This window comes from Mytilus californianus, unplaced genomic scaffold (genome assembly GCF_021869535.1).
Source record: "Mytilus californianus isolate M0D057914Y unplaced genomic scaffold, xbMytCali1.0.p SCAF_1, whole genome shotgun sequence".
Lineage (NCBI taxonomy): Eukaryota > Metazoa > Mollusca > Bivalvia > Mytilida > Mytilidae > Mytilus > Mytilus californianus.
The window spans coordinates 120,333,274-120,355,080 of NW_026262581.1; the positions used below are offsets into that span (position 1 = coordinate 120,333,274).

The following is a 21,807-nucleotide window of genomic DNA, read 5'->3' on the forward strand; positions in this document are numbered from 1 at the left end:
AATGCCTACATTTTATAGAATAGATCAATATATTCCTCGTGTGCTAACGAATAAATTTAATAGATTGCTTTATTTAATGAATGTTGATTATAGTAATTTCAATTATCAGGGAAATATATAAAGTATAAAACCAAGAAAATTTTAACAAGGATTTGTATAGTCATACGTGTACTCTATACAAATCTTTGGTTTTAAGGTAAATATATTTTGTACTATAAAGTTGTTGTTTTTGTTTAATCTACCCACTCTTACTCATAAAATAAAAAGTTGAATAAAAGTCCATTTAACTTTAAGAAATGTAAGATATATATAGATTATTACGTTGCAGCTTTTAATCAGCACTTGATGAAGATCAATAATTCAAAGAAAAAAAAGATATACATGTAACAGAATATCAACCCACTTGCACCTGTAAAATATGTTATAAAATAAAAGTACCTCCAACTTTAAGAAAGACATAAAAATCTTCCTAAATGTACACAAATAGTGCATAAGCTATTGGAAAGACGTTCGCCAAATAACCGAAATCGTCTGGACATGCAGTATTAAGTCATGACAAATGCCACCCTAAACATTGATACCGACAAATTGGCTGACTATGCGCATGAAACTGTTATGGAACTTCAGCAGATTGCCACGGACGAAGGTTTGAAGGTATATAACAGGAAATCCAAGGATGCATTGGTGACGCTTATTGAGCGCACAGCGGTATTTACGAAGAAGCAACTCAAATGACTCGCAAAGAAACGAGCTATGACCAACTACTGAGGAGAGATGAGTTGAGGACGTTAGTGGAAAAGGACATTAAACAGTCCCCAGTCGAGGAAGACGTGGAAGTAAAAGACAAGCGCAATACGTTGAAAGGTGTATTTGGTACGGTACGGTAACCATTAAACCTCTTTTAGTGTGAGTCGCGACACCATCGAAGGTAAGATAGCAGATGCGTTAAAGGAGAAGAAGTGGTTGAAAGTACAATAGACCCTTAGCGTAGAGATGGTAAAGACAAACCCAGCAACTTGGGAGAGCACATATGTCTCTCCATTCTTTAGATCATCCAACACAACCATCACTGAGTTAACAGACATTAAGGTTAAAGAGAAAATTGCAAAATATCAGCGCAAGTGTAGAGGATGGACACTTGGAAACATTCAATATCTAGACATTTACTTGCACAAATTTAAGCCGCTTGCTGGGAGTTCCTACACTACACTCCCACAGAAACTTGCGCGAAAGAAGGCGATCATTAATGTGAAGAATGAGGATCAGCGACGTTTTTATTGGACTTTTTCAGCAATCCATCATGATGAGGTAGACCAAAAAAGTACCGCCAAAGTGACTCAATGCAAAAATTGGACTGACGAGCTCAAGTTTGAAGGCATCGAGTTCCCAGTCTCACTCAGAGCAATCGATCATTTTGAAAAGCAGAAGGAAGATATCAATGTGAATCTGGAGTTTTGTAGCCAAAAGAAGCCAGTGAAGATTGAACTGTCAGAGGAAGGAACATTTTTATAATTTACCAATTACAATCGCACAATGAGAGTCCCATTTACCATCTACGCTGACTGAATGCTTCGTAGAGAAGATTGATACATGTCAGCCCGACCCATCGAAAGCGTACACGAAGCATTATCAACACCACACACCATCGGGTTTCTGCTATTATGTGAAGTATGAACATGGAGATTATAACAAAGCACCAGTCTTCTACCAAGGAATCGATGTGGCTAAGAAATTTGTAAAACGCATTGAGAATGAGGCAGTTGCCATCCCCAAGATTTACTAAAACAAGAAAAAGATGGGGATGACTGAGGGAGACAAGGAATGTTTTTAATCTAGCGTGGACTGTCACATCTAGGAATGGACAAGGTCCGAGATCACAATCATCTTACAGGAAAGTATCGCGGTGTTACACAAAATGATTGTAACTTAAGACTACAAACTACCGTGGTTTGCTCCCATCGCGTTTCACAAGTGGGCACGATGCATAATTCTTTGTCAAAGAGCGGTGGTTTGAAGAAGGTAAACTCAACTTCATACCAAACACTGATGAGAAGTACATCAGCTTTTCAAAGAAGGTGGGAGATTTAGAGATAAGATTCATCGATTTATGTCGGTTTATGCCGAACTCTCTGGACAACTTGGCAAAGAACTTGACAAAGGATCAGTTCAAGACAGTGAAGGCGATGTGTGGCGAACACTACGAGTTGTTGCTGCGAAAGGGAGTATACCCTATGATTATGTAGATGGTAGGAAGAGGTTAGAGGAGACTGAACTACCATCCAGGCAACACTTGCAACAAACATATCGGAGAGGATATCATCGATGAAGACTACGCTTATGCACAAAAGGTGTTTGTCACAATTGAGTGTAAGACCATGCGTGATTATCACAACCTCTTCCTAATGTCTGATGTACTGTTTTGACGGACATTATGGAAAACTTCATGGATGTATGCATGGAGAACTACAAGCTAGACCCCATGTGGTACTACACATCGCCAGGATTAGCCTACGACGCAGAACTCAAAATCATAGGAGTTAAATTTGAGCTGTTTTTCGACCAAGACATGCTTCATATGTTTGAAAAAGAAACCAGAGGAGATGTTGCTCAGATAATTCATCGATATGTTAAGGTCAACTACCCATACTTAAGCGACTATGACAACACACTACCAATGAAGTATTTGGCTTGAACTACTCCGATGATCACAAGTATGGGTGTGTGATTCAATGCAACATGGAGTATCCTAAGGAACTCCTTGATGAACACAATGACTACCTATTGGCGCCTGCGAATGTGGAGATCAACGAGGAGCACAAACTGGTTCCGACACTGAACAACCGAATTAAGTATGTACTCCATTACAGGAATCTCAAAAAATACCTGCCAATGCATTATGGGAATGAAAGTAACTAAGTTACACTACACCATCAGGTTCAAGCAGACACCATGGCTCAAAAAATATAAAGACCTCAACACCAGTCTTCGAGCCAAGGCTAAAACCGACTCTGAGAAGGAATTCTTCAAACTGATGAATAACTCGGTGTTCGATAAGACCATGGAGAATATCCGTAAGACAGATGATGTCAAACTGGTGACAACAGAGAAGCAAGCATTGAAGCTTGTGGCCAAGCCCAACTTTGATCGCCGGATTGTCTTTACTGAAAACCTGGTTGCAATCCATATGAAAAAGACCAGACTCAAGTTTGATAAGCGTATCTACTTTGGAAGTTGCATCTTAGATCTGTCAAAGGTCTTGATGTATGAATTTTACTACGACTCCATGCGGAAGATGTATGGTAATAACGCCAAGCTCTTATTCATAGATACTGACAGCTTTGGTTATGAGATCCAGATTTTTACAAGCATATTGCTCCGCATGTTCGAGACAAGTTTGATAACTCCAGTTACCCAACCGACCACTCCCCAGGAATTACAACCAGCATCAACAAAAAAGTCATAGAAATGTTTAAGGATATGTGTGGGGGTAAAATGATGAAGGAATTTGAAGGTCTTCGAGCAAAAATGTACGCCTACAAGGTAGATGAAGAAGTCACAAAGAGGGCCAATGTCATTAAACAAGACATCACCTTTTATGAATACAAGAGATGTCTCGACACACAACAGGAAATTTAAAAGCCAGTGATCATTATTAGGAGTCGCTTTCACAACATGTTTACCGAGGAGTTAATAAAATAACAAAATAGCACTCTCAGTCAAGGATGACAAGATCTGTAAATAAAGAACCATCAATTTGAAACCTCTCAGTCGCAATATGGATGCTGGAACAAAGCGGTGAGTCATTTAACAAGTGAAAGACAGTATGAGTGAAACCGAAGCAACACAATCCAAGTGTGACCAGATTAAGACGGATATAAAACGGATGGAGAAAGGATATGATGCAACAATAAAAGAACTCGAGAAAAAATGATAGACAAAGTTGGCAAGTCTGAATGCGTCTCAACCAACGGTGGAAAGATGGCGACTGACTTAGATATGCAGAACTATTCCATTCGACAACTCCCCGAAGGTAAGATGGCAGAAGGCTGGTATGCAAAGAATTTGCAAGAACTGATTGTAAACATGCAAGGGAAAATTAAGCGTGTATTAAGATATTGGAGGACATGGAGCAAAGCTTGGACAATCTAAAGGTGTTTGATGAATTAGAATTTACTGCTAAGAGATCAAAACGTAGAACCGTTAGTGATTCAGTATTCAAGCATGATCGAAAGTCAGAGCTTGAACGCCTCGGTTAACCTTCATATTCTAACAACCTTTACAGTCTTGACAAATCTTCAAGACAAAAAGCTTGCTGAGAGGGTGTTATTACATGTCTGATTGTTTGATCCAAGAATTAAATTACTTAGGGTACCCCTCCACTTAACAATGACCTCTTTCACATCATCCCAGGTTCGCTTTTGCAAGAATTTTTCGATGCGGTACAATTCTTGATTAGTCTTTTGAAGATCGGGTTCATAGAATTAAACCTTGTATTTCCTCATCATTGAAATCCTTGAGATGGTAGGTTGGGATTGAGTGTTTAACACTTGGGAAATGGTAAACACTTATTCGTTCCACCTAGAGCTGTATCCCTTCTGAATTTCACCCTTTTTTTTGGTGATTCGAAACTTGTCATCTACGCGGAACCGAGCCTGCTGCATGGGAGGAATGCCACCGTAATTCAGCATCAACAGCATTCTAATTAACAGTGATATCATCAGTGATATCAACGCTATGTAAACGGATCACAACCCACCATCTACAGTCTCCCAAATGTTTCGCCTGGCATGAAGATCATTCAAAATTCCCAAAACTTATTCTATTTACCAGTAACACGGAGAACCATCCATCACATAAGTACTTATTTAACTGATCAAGAATTCCCACTAATCTCAGACGTAAACATTTTAACGATACGTTTTCATTTTCGTGAGGTATAAATAAATGAGTTATCACACATGGTTTGAATTTAACATAAAATAAGGTTAACAAATTACAAAAAGCAGCACAGAATGGATGCTCGGTCAGCATCCGTTTATCGCATGCTAATCTATCGGGGGAACACAAGATGTTGCTCACTCAGTGACAAATGCAAAAGATCGACATGCTTTTGAAGAGTGGTGAAGGTGGTATGGTCTTGGAGCAGAGTATAAAACAGCTAAAACAAAACATGCAAAAGGAAGGTTGATTCTTACCCATGTTGGCCGGTTTGGCTATGAGAGCTTTTCCCATGTTAGCAAAGAGTGTACTACCTGCTTTTTGAGTGAGTGCATTGATTGGATTATGAAGCGGTGCCATGAACAAAGCCATAGATTCTGATCTCTGCCTCAAACGCGGAGGCAATTTGTGTTGTGTAAAGGCTCACGGTAAAGGTATGTATCTCACCCCAGGTCAATTACCTTCTACCTATCGAAATGGTCTACTTGAAACATGGTAGACAATTCTACGGTCAGGGGTTAATTCTACGTTCTAACAGTCCTTTTAAAACATTCCTCTCTTAGAGGTATGATCCTCCAGGCTGTAAACGAACGGATGAAGTAGACTCTGGGAAGCAATCGTATCGAGAAGCCAGGATCCGATTCGTTGAACATGAGCTAGAGATAGAAATGCATAAATACACTCGAATACTAAAATCATACAACAGACTAGACAATGTGCTTTCCGTTGCATTAGGAACTTGTAACAAGTGTTCTGTTCTAAACATCGTTTGTACATCCGGTGCACTTAGCACAGCTGCAGAAATCGGATACATTGATTGCATTCCTTCGAGTTCACTAGCTGTCATTAATTCGTTGGTGGGGTTAACAGTGTTATCCAAACGTATCAACAAAAACCTTAAAAAAAACAACCATAAAGATACCGTACGCCTCATCAGAACCTCCAGATCTAAGATTGAAGATGGTCAGCAAGGCTTTGGATGATGAGTATATCAGTGAAATAGAATTAACAGGTATTGTCAAATTGCTTGAACTTTTACTACGATGACAAACTGCGACAAGATACACCATATACCGAGGACCTTACTGCGCATGCGCCGTAATAAACGTTCCACCACTACACACATCACTCCGTTACGCTCCGCAATGTGTTCCGTTAGGAACGTTTTCCCCCTTCTCCTATATAAATAATTTCTAATCCAGTTTTTTTGCCGGATTAGAAATTAGAATCTTTTAATTTTTTTTTCAATTTTTACTTACTTTCTTAACAAGGTCGTATGAGAAATACTCCTGCTTGGTCTTTTTACTCACTTTGAAGCCTGTACTCTTCACAATGGCTCTTTCCAAAGGTTCATTTTCTTTCTTTAGTCAGTACAGTCCCACACCCTAGTCGTTTCCCCTTTTCTGTTTTTCAATACCAAACTTACCATTCACTTCTACCACCTCCAGAATTTTGTAAACCACTCCAGTGGGTAGTTCATTCCATTTTATAGTTTCCTGACTCTGCAACCTTTTCCTGCAAGTTTTCCTGCAAGATATCTTCGCTCATAAAGTCATCTTCTTGTTCCATTTCAACTTCATACTTTTTTTAAATATGCCATTTAGTATAGTACTCACAAAAGACATTGTTCTTTGCAACTCTTTTTCAATTTTGGATGTAGGTATCATACTTTCCGCCTCGAAATTGGGAAGCGCCGGATTTAAGCGCGATACTTTTCCATTGGAATTAGGTAGTGCGGCAGAAACGGTAATTTGACACTATCTGGTAGATGATTTTCTACATGAATAATCTGGCCTGATAATAAACGGAAATAAATAACCTTGCATCAGACAGAACGAAAACTAATATTCTGCCCAACAAAATGCCGGACTATGCAGAAAATAGTTGTGAACAAAAGTGAGAATTAATGTCCACGCAAAAACCCGCGCAAAATTAAAAGAAAGTCGTACTAGCAAAACATGAAAATGAATATTCCCTCCGAAAACAAAATCCCCCGCGCCAGAATATCAAATGGTCGTCCCAGACCAAACATAGATAACTTTAATACATTTTTAATACTGATGATTGCTATGTCATCCCCAAGATGGCAAAATTTTGCAAACTTGTGCTATCAGTAATAAAATAACATATTGTCTATCATTTTTCATTTAATCATGCACTATATTATGCTATTTCAGGTTTCACCTGTTTATCAACTTTCCTTACCGTATATGTGTTATGTTAATTTGTTAATTGTATATGTTATTCACATAGCTCAGAGGCCTTTGTGCACGGGGTCTTGAATTAAACTTGAATCATGTACCCTCATTTTATGGAACACAATTGGAATTAAATTTTGTTTTCAAGAGGGATTTGTACTTTACCGCTACCTTTTAGCTCCTCGATAACGCCATCATTTTTTTCAATGAACATTGAACGACCATCAGGTGTAGTAAGGGTTAATCAAAAGTGGAAAACCATGACCACTGAACACATTCTAAGTTGAATCTGACGGACTTCTTTAAATATTCTGTGGTAATTACTGCTACATGGTTTGTAAATTATACTACTGCTACATGTGGGTTTTGATTTTTATTGTGTAATGTCTTTGTGTGATTATATTATAACAAATGTGATGAAAAAGACAATTGTTAATGTTACTTGTTTTAAGCATTCATTGCTCTCGAGGACAATTATTGATATCAAGTGGTATTAACACATATTGCAGTCATAGGCTATGCTGTTCCTGATTCTCATTCTAAATTTTTTTATATTTCTGCCAGAGATGTCTAGCTATTGATTCTCATTAATATAAGCGAAAATTGCTAACAAGTAGTGTTCTCGTCTGATGACAAACACTGGCGCCTCAGTCGGTTTTTGCATCTCGTTAGGGTTTTTACTTTGAATGAAATGGTTATGACGTTGTTGTTTTTTTATATTCTTTAGATCTGATTGGAAGAAGAGAATATTCAATTTTGTCTCTTCACGGACGTGTGTTTTACATGTTGAAATGATTTCTAGAGGCTTTAATAGATACATTTCTCTTATGGATTACCACTAATCGTGTTTGTTTTGGATAGTACTAAAGATCGCTCCATTTTTTTCTTTTTCGCTGCTTATCCTTGTGTTAGCCTAATTATTCAATGAATGTGTGTAAAACAGTTTATTTGTGCAAGAGTGCTGCATTTTACAAAATTATGACTACCAGAAGCATATGTGATTCTGTTTTTATATGCTAACTTATTTTATGCATTTTCCGGGTACGACATTTTAAATAATGACCGGTTATTGCAATAAGGAGCCAGTGGATAAAGTTTATATTTAGTTGTGCGTCTGCCAATTGCAACAAATAAAAACAAAATACTATGGTATCTACAACTTCAAACGGAACAACAATTCGTATGTTGAGAGTCTTTAAACCTCTATTAGTGTATGGAATTGTGCTATTATTTTGTCTTAACAATATTTGGAAATTGTTGCCGCAAAGTTTGAAATCCCATGTGTATTGGACATTAAGATGGGAACACGACAACATGGTGATGATGCTACAGAGGAGACAAAACAAATGCACATCCAAAAATTCTGATAACCTCAAGCAAAATTAGAATTAGGCTTGGTGGGTTACAGGTAGGGTTTATTGTAACATCTAATCTTTGATTGTATTGGTTTTTAGAGAATAAGTTATTGTATATCGTGTTTAATAATTCGTGTATATCTAAAAATTGAAAACATGGACTTTGACATTCGCAGTCTATTTACAATGGTCAGGGATATCGAATTTATAAATTGTGCTCTACTTTTTAGCTTATTTAAAAATGTAGTCCTTTGGTAAATTGGCCTTTAGCTGTCTTCATATTCATATCTCAAATAAAATAATATTTATAGTTAAAATTCTAATTGTTTGGGAAAAGATGAAGAGATATCCCTTTCAACTTTTTAGTTCGCTCGGTAAACAATTTAAAAAAAAACCTTTTCTGTCCTTTCCTATGCTAAAGTAAAAACGAGTACATTTGAACCATCCACACTTTGTTTTTATAATCCACCTGTGGAATGGTTACATTTTATAACATTTATACCAAAATGTGTTTTCCACTGTATACTTTTCAATTATGGAAAACATGTATTTTAGCAATTCTACATGTGGAAGCTCTTCAACCTTTCATATCATCTATTCAATAGTCCAAAAGTGAAAATTTAACAGAATAATAATGTTATGCTATTATGCCCTTTAAATGTTCCACTGGTTTCGAATGTTTCATCTTCATTTAGTTTGATAATGAAACCTTAGTGTATTACTTCATCCCTCTATTTTAGGTGTACCAAGCCAACACAGGGAGATATATTTGCCATAAAAAGAAATAGGGCATGTCTTTAACATTAAAATGATTTAAAGAAGCACTGCGCCAGTATTTACATAATGTTTATGAACTTCGTACAGATATTATAGACCCCATTATAACAAAACTCCAAAAATGTGCTCATTTTCTCAAGGAGAAAAACACATTCCGATTTTATGGAAGTTCCTTATTGTTTGTTTATGAAGGACGTGTATCTCATCAGCAATGTCAAAACCCAAACGACTGTAAAATAGATATTTGAATGATTGACTTTAATAAAAGTACACATATAGATATACAGGAAGACTGTAGTACATAATATCCCTGATTCAGGATACCTGTTTGGTCTTAGGCATCTTATTGACTTGTTTACACAGATAAAAAAAGAAGGTTTAAAGTACGATAGAAATACGATGGAAATATAGTAACTTTTACACTATTGAAGTTAACCAATCCTCCATTCAGAGAAGGCAAAGAAGCCAGTCATTGGAAATTAAGACTACTTTTTTTTTGCTCTTACTCCTTATTGCTGGATGTTCAGCAGAAAAGCGGTAATTATCACTTTTTCAAGGCATTAACTGTTAAAATTTAATGAAGATTAATCTAATTGATTGATTTAGAAATGATTTTCATTTGAAGACTTTTTGTGAAAATGTATGGATTTTGGTAAAGGTGAAGGTAAGATTTTTGCACAAATTGACATTAAAATCAAATGTATTTTGAACTATTTCTTATTTGCAGTATTATATGTTGAATCTTTATACTTAAATAAATCATTACAGTTTTGTTTTAAAACATACTCATTTCATGGGTTATAAAGCCTTGGAATGACAGAAAAATTAAGCAAAATCGTGAATATATGACTTGCACATGCTTAGAAATACCATAGAGCACAACAATCACTCAAAAATTATTTAGAAAGTAGTTATATCTTGTATGTATATACTCACTGGCAGAAAATTGTCTTCGACAATTACTGTAAATTCAGAAATTATTGCTTGCATTTATTATTGCGATTTTTTAAGAATGGACAAAAATGCGAGATTAATTATTGCGATTTCAGGAAAATCTCCATACAGATGTATGTTTCAGATACCAAAATGTGAGTTCTTATTACTGTGATACTCACACAGTTGCATTATTCGCATTAATAAAAACCTTGCAATAATTTCTGATTTTACAGTATATTGATCAAGCCAAAATGCTTCTGTAATTAGCTTTATTTGCAAAATATCTGAAAAAATCTCTATTACGAACTAATTTTTATAATGTCACAGCCATCAAGACTTGTCAAATGTACACATTCTCTAAAAGCCTTTTTTCAGGCTTAAAAAAAAAAAGATTATCAATTACTATAATAAATATTTTTTTCCCGTGAATTTACAGGGACAATAAGCCCCAAAAATGTACATTGTCCTTTCAAAGTAATTTTCACAAAAATAAATAGAATGCTCTGCAGTGTGCAGCTTAATACGACCACAGATGTCGAACCCTGAACAGTTGGGCAAGTATGGACAATACATTCAAGCTTGATACAGCTCTGAATTTGGATTGTGATTAAGAATTTGACATAGCATAGGTTTCTGACACAGAAAGAATGTGGTCAAAGAACTGAATATTTTGAAATTGGACTTTTATAGGTTATTGTCCAATATCCAAAATCTAAATACAGAGTTAGATTCAGCATATCCATTTACACCAAGAATTTTATTACATCATTTATTAATGGAAAATATTAGCTAAGTTTTTAAAATTCTCCATAAAGGAATTTAATTTAGCTGGTAGGAAAAGCTTTTATCAAATTAATTCATAATTTTGTGGTGTTTGAATATTACTACAAGTGGGGTACAGATGGATGTATATGGTAATTGAGATTTATTTGCCATCAGGTAACGATTGAAGTTTTTAAACATATTGTGACTTTGATTAGGGGAAATGAAATGCAGAATAAAAGTATATCAAAGTTATAAGGATAACAGAATTATATTATAAATGAACTGAAGATTTTTTTTAGAAAAATAGGATAAAAATATGGGATAAAATTAGGGCATGAAATTGGGCATGCATTGGTAATTGTGGTTTATGGGATTGTAATTCTAAGTGGTTGGGATGTTATTTCAATTAAATTTGTGAATTTGTGGTTAGAACTGTTCTGAAAAGTGATATCAAAAGGTGACATTAATGGTGTGTGTTTTAAATCATCAAATAAGTATCATTAAATTGTGGTTTGAGATTTTTCCCTTTGAATAGAAATGTCAATATGGAGGAAATCGTGTTAAGTATATGTTGAAAATGTGTAGCACCCTAATTGTGACTCACTTGAAAACATGCCCCAAAATCAAAATTCTAAATAGATGGTAATATTAATAGAAAAACAAAGGATATGGGGTATCCATCCATGACACAAAGTCAGTACATGCACATCAAAAAAACACACAAAAAGCAAAGGAACAGTGCTTTTATTGCTGTTCTTCATCTGAAAGTCTTAAAATGTAAAAATGTAAAGGACATGCATAATATGAAATATATTCTTGTATTTTAAAAGTTGCAAACACCCTTTTTAGACATGTAAATTAAAGGTATAGATGAATCTATAATATTAGCAAGGTACTAACTGCTGATATTCAAACAGTATAAGATTATTACATAATGCATTTGTTTGGTAAAAAGGCTTATTGCAGGATGATAATTCTTTTAACTATTCTTTTATTTCAACCATACACATATATGTCATCAATACCGAAATGTCATGAATGTTTTATGGACAATAATGAATACAAATTTATATACAAATAAATAAAAAAAATCTTCTTCTCACAATAATTGCACATTAAAACTAACCATCATGCGTCATATAGACCATCGCATCCAGCAAACTGACCATGATACATATGGTCAGATAAGGGTTTTTTGCAGAATACACAGAAATGCAGAAAGCAGGGTATAGAAAAACAATGTTTGTAAACAATTTATTGCACATAAGTATACATATAAAATTATTACTTAAAAGTTGTCATTTTAAAATGAAAATATGAAAACGTAATTTTGACATTTTATAAGAATCAAAGAAAACTTTGTTTTCAATAATTTCAAACTATTCAATCTATAAACAAATAGTTTTTCATATGATAATCTTGTTTTCATCGAGCATTCATACAAAAAGTTGAAAGATAAGATTTTTATGTGGAATAGTTCTAATGGAAAAAGTAAATTTGAGTTATCCCCCTTCATATCAATAACATTTTTGTTTGTTTTTTCAATTGTTGATACAGAGGATGTTTCCTGCCCAGGCAGAATAGTTGTAAAAGACATTTTACTGTTTTCCTTATGTCAGAATACTATGATACATAAGAGCTTGAGAGACATTATGTGTTAAAATTTGCTTTATGGAAATGTAAACCTGATAAAATTTTCCTCGATAATAAAATGCTATGTGTCTGTGTATTATAATAATGGAGGTATCATATCATCATTGAACTTCCAAGAAAATCTCAAATCTTTAATCTTTAGTGAGTTTTAACAGATTGTTAAGTGTCATATATTGTTAAGCACATTCCTTTTAGGCTATTTAAAGAGTGGTATGGGTAAAATGAAAGAGACATTAATTTGGTATTAGATATAACCCTGCTATATAATTGGTCTAGAACAAGTGAAGTCATAAACTATACTGATTGTTTTAAATTAAGAGTTTCATATAACATTAATTACAAATGAAAGGAAAAAAATTATAATAATATTTGATATCACAAAATGTACATAATAACACATTACATAAAGGTATAATGTATTTTACTTAAAATCAATTTCATGTAAACATTTTGTTTCTTTCCACTTGAGTTGGAAATCAAGTGTATATCTTCACTCTTGTGTATGCCAGCATGTATAATTTGGTACGAGTAAATAATCCACATAATAATTCCCAATAAAAACATGAAATAAACAGTTAAACAGATCACAGACTTGTTTGATTATCATGAAATCTTTCCTGCATTCACTCCATTTGTAGATTGCTATTCTCATTGCCTCCCACATCCTGCTTCTCAAATCCTTGCATAGAGTGATACCTCTGTACAACCATAGGCCAGTCAACAACATCTTCTATTCTCTGGGGACCATGGTGACCAGTAACACGTAAAAACCCATCTGTAATAACAATATCTAAATTCTAAAACAACAATACAGTAAAAACTACTCATATTTCTTAAAGTTATTTCTTCCTTTATCTGCACATTATGCAAAATTAACATTTCTATAATCAAATTAAATAAACCTTGCTTACTCCTGGCTCATAAGTTTTTATTTACTCGTCTCAATTCAGGGTGATCCAAAGCTTGACATAAAGTTTACTACGGTACTAAGGTACTTAGGTACTTGTCCATCTTTGAGAACACCTAGATATCCATTTTTAGTCATTTGAAAATAAGATGTGGTATGATTGCTAATGAGACAACTCTCCATCAAAGACCAAATGACATAGAAGTTTACAACTATAGGTCACTGTACAGCTTTGAATTTTTGGGTTGTTTACTCATTTAGGGTAATCTTACACCTCTCTTATTCAGAATATAACTATTTTTTGTTTGGTAAAATATGTGTTTCTGCATTCTATTTATGAACTTATGATTTGGGTGTATGACCTGTAACATGTTACTAATAAAATGTCTTAACTATCAAAATTTAACTCAATGAACCTTAAAAATAAATCAAGGTCAGGTGGTCTATGTTGGACAGATATCTTACAATGAATGCTACTATAGACCAAATGTAACTGACCTATTATTTACAATAATTTAAAAACATAAAAAACTAATATGGATACCCATTATTATCCTTTTCTTGATTAGGATATTTCAGTTTCACACAGGAAACTCTATCTTTAAAATTTGAGGCAAAATAAACATTTTTCGTTCCCTATTATTAGTTTTTCCTTTTTTAACAGTGATGTTCATTTCTCCCCTTCTTCTTACAGTGTGAATATTTCCATCCTTTTTCGCTATGCCTGACACTGCAGTGAACCTAGTCTCTGTATAACTGGATAGTCATGTCCTTTATTGCATTTTTTATTGAAAAAAAAATGATTTGGTTTGGAAGTTTAAATGTTCCTATAGAAATCTGATTACAAAAGAAATATCACATCCTAATTTTGTCGATTTTGTTGTTTATAGAGCTGTTCAATTAAGCTATGGTTTGTCTCTCTTATTAAGTATAAACCATTCATCCATTTTGCAATCACACCAGCTTGATTGGCATACATATATATTTTGCTTCAACACATAAGTTATTAATTTCAGTGTACAAGTAACTAATTTTCATCCAGTATGTTATACATATATATATGCCTCAGCATAGAATGAATCATGCATATATGCTTTTGGTAGCTTTAAGTTTTATGCTTGACAATATTTTACCGTCCCATTGCACATTGTTTCTTACCTTCAGGGGCAACCTGTGTATTACGCCTGACAACATTTCTCAACCAACCAACAGAATTTTGGGCGAGAAGGTCAACAGATCGTGAATCAGACAAGGCATCATTGTCATCTTCATCATTTACATAGTCCTTCGCTTGCGCAGAACACAACTTTCCTATAAAAAAAAAATAACAAAAAATGATATTGTTTAAAACCAAGAGTATACTTAGTACAAGTATATAGCAAAAAGACCAAAAAATCCTTTCATTGAGTGTAAAATTCTGTAATAGCATTCAACATGTTGTGTGCTGTAATACTGTAAAAATAGTCAAAACTCTGTTTTTCACTGTATACTCTCTATCTGCTTTATTTTTCACTTAAAATGCAAAAAAAAGGGTTAAAATCATAATTGCAGGAACATTTTTGCAGTTTAATGTTTCTCTTTATTTAATACATTAATCAAGATTATAACCAAATCCATAAAAAAATGGGTACAATAAAATTGACATTCAAGGAAAATAACTTCTTTTAGAAGTCAGCTGCAATTTCTGCCATGTTGACTAATTTGCAGATCTTAACCTGCAGATCCTCTTTGCTTGAACAGCTTTTTTTCTATCTATTATAGTTTTGAAGATGGCAGCCAAATCACAAAAAAAAAGTAATAACTGTCATGTAAGGGCAATAACTCCTATAAAGAATTCTCTGACAATTTTGGTCAAAATCAGTAGTATACAATAGTATACTTAATAGAACATCTTGACATTTTGAACATTTCAGTCCCTACCAATTTTCTCAAATAATGGTTTTTGAGATAATAGATAAAACTTGCATTTCACCCCTATGTTAATATTTCATATTTAGACTTGAAAACATGACATCCCAAAAACAATTGTGACCAAGTTTGGTTGAATTTGGCCCAGAAGTTTTAGAGAAGATTTTTGTAAAAGATAACACTCCACAGAGACCATTTTTGTAAAAGATTACAAACAACAAAACAAATAACAGATTCCAAGTGATCAGAGTAGCTCACACTGAACCTTTGTGTAAAGTAATGTAAAAATGAAATAAGGATAATTTTTACCTTTGTATTTACATGCCATACGGCAATATGCAAAAATCTTGGTGAACAAATTTAATGGAGCTGGTGTTGCAGATGTCTTGTTCATGTTTCTGATTAGTTTGGCTCTTCCAAACTTCCATTCTGTATCAGACTGTTGCTGTATCCTCTGATACGTATCTGACATCATAGCAATTAACAGGTTTATAAGAACAATAAGTGTCACCATCATATATGTTCCAAATACAATTTTGGCCAGTGTGATCACCCATGCTGGATTACGATAAAGTGTTGGCAATGAATCTGGATCCACTAATCCAAATAATGAGAAAAATAACAGTTCAAATGCATCGATTGGCGTCAAGTATGTTACTGGTTCTCCATTACCTAACCCATTACCCAGGGATGGATCTGGATCTTTAGGAGCGTACACTGGTTGATATATTGCTGACAAATGTAATGTGAAACCTATCATAAATATCAGTAATATGACAAGAAATCTTGTTAAGTCTTTCAGCAAGTCTCTTATAATAATGGCCCACGGTCCAAATAAATGATGAAATGATAAGAAGTCCAGAAGCTGTACAAAACTCATTAATAATGCCCAAGCTAAGATTTGATTTCTTATGTATAATAATATTAGCCTTTCGTCATATGAAAATGCAAAAGCAATGACATGAAGGAATATTCCAATTGCACTAACAGCTATGGATATGACCTTAAGCCATCCAAGTCCTCCTCTATCACCTGGATTTGTTAGTTCTGACACCAGCAGACCTGATAACCATGCTAATAATAACCACTCGTACCAGTGTGGTATTAACGATGCTGATTGATATATTGGCGTCAATGGATACACTACTGTCAGTGAAAACAAGAACATTAAATACAAATGTGATACTAGGTATGCCATGAATTTGATTATAGGAATTTTGTTGTATCTTTGTCTTAATGGTAAAGATACTATTAACCACACTAAAGGTACAAACAAAAATACTAAAAATAACATCACAATTTTCCATGTCGTCCATTTCAAATTACCCATCCAAACATCGGATAAATATTTCTGAACTGATGGATGGGAAACTACTTCTTTCTGCTCATTTTCGATCAACACATCTAAAAATGGAGTTCCATGATTATCAACAGACTTTAGAATTTGTCCTGCACTGTTAGAACTAGCAGCTATTGCAGTCAACTCAGTAGCCATAAATTCACAGTAGTCCCCAGCAACCAGGAGGTCACGTGACCTCTCCTTTTCTTTGCTAGCTAGCAGACGGAAGCTACTTGACATTTTGGCAGCAGTGTCGACTGGAGCAGGTGAAAGCAGTATAAACTCTTCCAGACACTTGTTCTTTGTCAGTTTCCCACAGACCATTAGGTCAAATACAAACTAAAATAGAAATCAGTAATTCATACATCTGTTTAGTTCTTATATTCCAAGGATATCTGTCCTATAAGAAGAAAAGAGAGACTACAGTGGACGTCTCCAAGTTTGTTTGTGTAACCAAACTCTGATGCCAGTTTCCGGAATATAATTGCTTATGTTTATATTTTGACTTTGAAACAACTATATACTTTGTGCAAATATGTCTGATGAACTCAAAAAAACATTTCACATCTTTGATTTTACACTTTTTAAAAGCTTTTTGAGGAATTGCTAAAGCAATACACTGTTTGCTACTGGCCATAAGTATCTAAAGATGAGCATTCAATGTAATATTTTCAATGTGAAAATGGTGTATTCATGAAATATAAATCAATTAAAAGGAACTTGAACTATACTGTGACTTCTTATAACATGAAAACTTAATTCTGTCATATTTGTTTTTTGTTTATTGTCTTGTAATTAATCAGACCATTAATTTTTTTATCCTTTGAATTGTTTCACTTTGGTCAAATCTGAACCTTTTATAGCCAACTATACAATATTAGCTTTGCTCATTGTTGATGGCAACACAGTAACCTATAATTTCTAAAATACACTTCATTTGGACTCTGTTGGATAGTTGTCTCATTGGCAATCATACCACATCTTCTTACTTTAAATCACTAAAATGCTGTACTTATATATATCAAATATGCAATGGTTGTAAAAAAAAGACTTTGGGGGGTATAACCTGAAAACTAAAATGTAACATCACTTATAATAGACCACTGGACAGAATAACATATTAGTCTGTTTAAATTTGATTTTAAAAGGCTTATAAAAAAAATTTGTTGTACCTAATACAGTTATGATTCTATGACTTTCTTTTGCATTTTTTATTGTTTTTCTCTTTTGAGAAACAACTTGTTTTCAAAGTGAAATTATTCCAATCTATTCTTACAATTCTCTTGAATTATAGTTAATATAAACCATATCCTTTTATATTTTCAGGTCTTTAATTTGTGTGTGTTTTCTGTCCAGTATTTATGACTTTCAATAACCCACCTTTTTATCATCCATTAGATGCTGAGTGTTGTGATCTTTCCTCAACAGATAACTCAACACTTCAGAGTGGTTCATAGCTGCAGCATAACATATTGGCACTTTCCCATCCTTTGTTTCAAACTTTGGCGATGCTCCACTTTCAACAAGCAGTTTGACAACGTTTAGATATCCAGCTTTGGCAGAGAAATGTAGCGAAGTCCATCCATTCTTATCACAAGCATTTATATCTGCCCCTTGGCCAAGTAATAAAGCGACCATATCCAAATGACCATTGGCAGCAGCCAAATGTAAGGCAGTTCTTCCCCTCTTGTCCTTCAGTTGTAATTGGCTGGTTGACTTACTTAGCAACAAACTGACCACTGATGTATGTCCTCCTTGTGCTGCTAAGTGTAATGGAATAGCTCCCTGGAAAAAGAGTATAAATCAGATTCAGAAAAATTATTAAACAGTGTGCTCTTTCAATAGCAAGATTACATTTTGTCCTTGGATTGGAAATCTCTGAAATCAAGGACAGGAGGGGTTACAGACCCAAATGTTATCGAGCAATTTCCTAGCAAGAAAAAAGGTTATAGTGGTGAAATACTGATGCATGTATATCATCAAAAATTTTGGAGAAATGGACATCATAAATGTTAAGCTGAAACAAGGATCCTAAGCGTGAAATGCTGGTCATTGTGATCAAATTGTTACAAAAATGAATTGCATGGTTTAAGGAAAATGTACAATAAATCAGCATGGCTTTCTGAATGATCAACCTGAACATAAAAATTCAGTGACAATATGAATCCCCCTAACATTCAGATTATTTTTTTACCTGAGCATTGGTTGAAACATCAGCCTGTACTCCTGGTGAGTTGAGTAACAATCTGACTAATCCCTCGTGTCCCGACTGGGCAGCTAAATGTAATGGTGTCAAACCAGACTGTAAAATAAAATGCATGTTTATCAATTTTATATTGAAATATCTCATCAGGCATAATTTTCCTGTTTGATATTATTGCGAACCCAATGAAAGTTTTCCACAGTGTCATCTCTATCTTGACCAGGTATTTAAACTTTTGCAAGTTCACCTGTCCTATTGAATGAATACAATAGCTATTTTTCTCTGTGTAGTTTATTCACTGGGACCTTTAAATTTCTTCTAAGAGAAATCTATCACTCATTGATTAATTTACCTGAACAAAAAATTTAACTCTCAATGATAAAAATACATGTACCAATACTAAATAAGGACACACAAAACTATATGTGATGTTGATTTATTCAATATCTAATAATTTAGTAGGCTTCTAGAATGTATTAGGGTAAGTTGTCTGCATTGGCTATTTGCAATATTAGCCATAATAAACTGATTTACTTTATTTGCATTATTTACCAATTTTTACTGAATTGTCTACAGCTTTTCATAATTTTGTTCCAATGTTTTGACATTAAATTTTGCTATGTCCCTATGGAAATTTGTGACTTTCAAATTATTTTTTTGTGTTGGACCAAAAAAACTATGAAAGTGACAATGCTAATATTTACTCTTATTATCCATTTAGACTGTACTTCAATGTACATTTATTCTAATCAAGCTTAATGGTTTGTGAAAAAATGTCAAAATAAATAATCCTCTCAGACATAGATTTATAGAAATAAAAGGGATAAGTTAACAAGAATAACTATCTGTGAAAATAAGTTGGTTTACAGTATTTTATTAAATGTATTCTATAACTAGACAAAAAAAAATCAAATTTCAATGGGAACATTGATAAAACTTTTGTTTGAAATCAACTTTTTATGATTGAATCAATGTTTATATTAAACTGAATGAAAATATATTATTAATATTGAATAAATACATCATCACATGCAGTTAATGAGTATAAAAAAAGTATTTTTGGTCTATATATAAGAAATTTTTTTTACTCAGGTAAATTAATCAATGAGTGATAGATTTCTCTTAGAAGAAATTTAAAGGTCCCAGTGAATTAACTACACAGAGAAAAATAGCTATTGTATTCATTCAATAGGACAGGTGAACTTGCAAAAGTTTAAATACCTGGTCAAGATAGAGATGGCACTGTGGAAAACTTTCATTGGGTTCGCAATAAAGTTTGTGAATAAAACATAAATGTATTTAACTCTTGGTTGTCTAAATAATCTGTCAGTGATTGTTTCAAATACTAAAAAAACATTAATCAAAACTTTAAATTACAGCCTTGGAAGCTTTCAACATATATATGTGCAACTGCTGACAAAAAAATATATACATATATAGGTTTGAATTATAAAACTGTAATTCCCATGCACATTATAATACAAATATAAAACACTATAGTCAGATGAGTGAGATTATATGTTGTATAGCATTTTATCCTTCTGTAGAGATTTGTCAATGCAAATGTATTCTCTTTCTTATCAATGATAATTCTAGAATTAATCTAAATAGACATGTTATAAAGGGTTTGATGTTATTAAGAGTTTCTGCTGTAGAGTATGATTCAGGTATGTGATATAAGTTGAAATGTAGCATACTGTGGATTCATTTATTTTTGGCGGGTACTAATTTTCGTTGATTGCGTAAAACTGGCATTTTCATGGATATTTGATTTCGTGGTTAAAACATTGTCTGCATACATTCCTATTAAAAAAATTAAATTCGTTGAACATTTAAATTTGTGGTTCCCCTGTACCAATGAAATCCATGGAAATAGGTATCCATGGATAATGAATATTCACCGCAGTAGTATCAAACTAATGAAACCAAAGTATTTAATGAATATTCACCGCAGTAGTATCAAACTAATGAAACCAAAGTATTTAATGAATATTCACTGCAGTAGTATCAAACTAATGAAACCAAAGTATTTAATGAATATTCACTGCAGTAGTATCAAACTAATGAAACCAAAGTATTTAATGAATATTCACTGCAGTAGTATCAAACTAATGAAACCAAAGTATTTAATGAATATTCACTGCAGTAGTATCAAACTAATGAAACCAAAGTATTTAATGAATATTCACTGCAGTAGTATCAAACTAATGAAACCAAAGTATTTAATGAATATTCACTGCAGTAGTATCAAACTAATGAAACCAAAGTATTTAATGAATATTCACTGCAGTAGTATCAAACTAATGAAACCAAAGTATTTAATGAATATTCACTGCAGTAGTATCAAACTAATGCAACCAAAGTATTTAATGAATATTCACTGCAGTAGTATCAAACTAATGAAACCAAAGTATTTAATGAATATTCACTGCAGTAGTATCAAACTAATGCAACATAATATTGTGCTTTGGACATCTTTACCTATATGATGGTAACTATCAAATACGGATTTATTTTTTTTTTTATATTTATTTCTGGACATCAAATAAAGCATTATTTAAATATTATAAGGATATAATACTTTTACCTAAAATGTGTATATATATGCTGCTGTATTTAGCCTATTAGACACAGAACTACAAACACAAAAAGCAGTTAACACGTGAAATGCAGAACTATGCACAACATTTTATAAACATCTACATTAACAAATATGAGAAGCAAATTACTCTATATTGTGTTATTCTATATAAGGTAAATAATTAGGTATTAGTTATTAAGTTAAATGTTGTGAAATTAAAAAAATATGTGACCTGTACCTTACCTGT

At 33.4% G+C, this 21,807-nt stretch overlaps 1 protein-coding gene across 1 annotated transcript in view; it reads right to left on the reverse strand.

Annotated features, from left to right (window-relative positions):
* Positions 1-9,583: 9,583 nt before the first annotated feature.
* LOC127732666 (serine/threonine-protein phosphatase 6 regulatory ankyrin repeat subunit C-like) overlaps positions 9,584-21,807 on the reverse strand; it is an 87,573-nt gene continuing 75,349 nt past the window's right edge. Inside the window, exons 24-28 of the mRNA XM_052241833.1 lie at positions 18,971-19,078; positions 18,157-18,561; positions 15,747-17,115; positions 14,688-14,840; positions 9,584-13,397 (exon numbers count right to left, since the gene is read on the reverse strand). Of these exons, the coding sequence (XP_052097793.1) occupies positions 13,246-13,397; positions 14,688-14,840; positions 15,747-17,115; positions 18,157-18,561; positions 18,971-19,078 (2,187 nt within the window). The 3' untranslated portion in view covers positions 9,584-13,245. The remainder of the gene's footprint in view (positions 13,398-14,687; positions 14,841-15,746; positions 17,116-18,156; positions 18,562-18,970; positions 19,079-21,807) is intronic.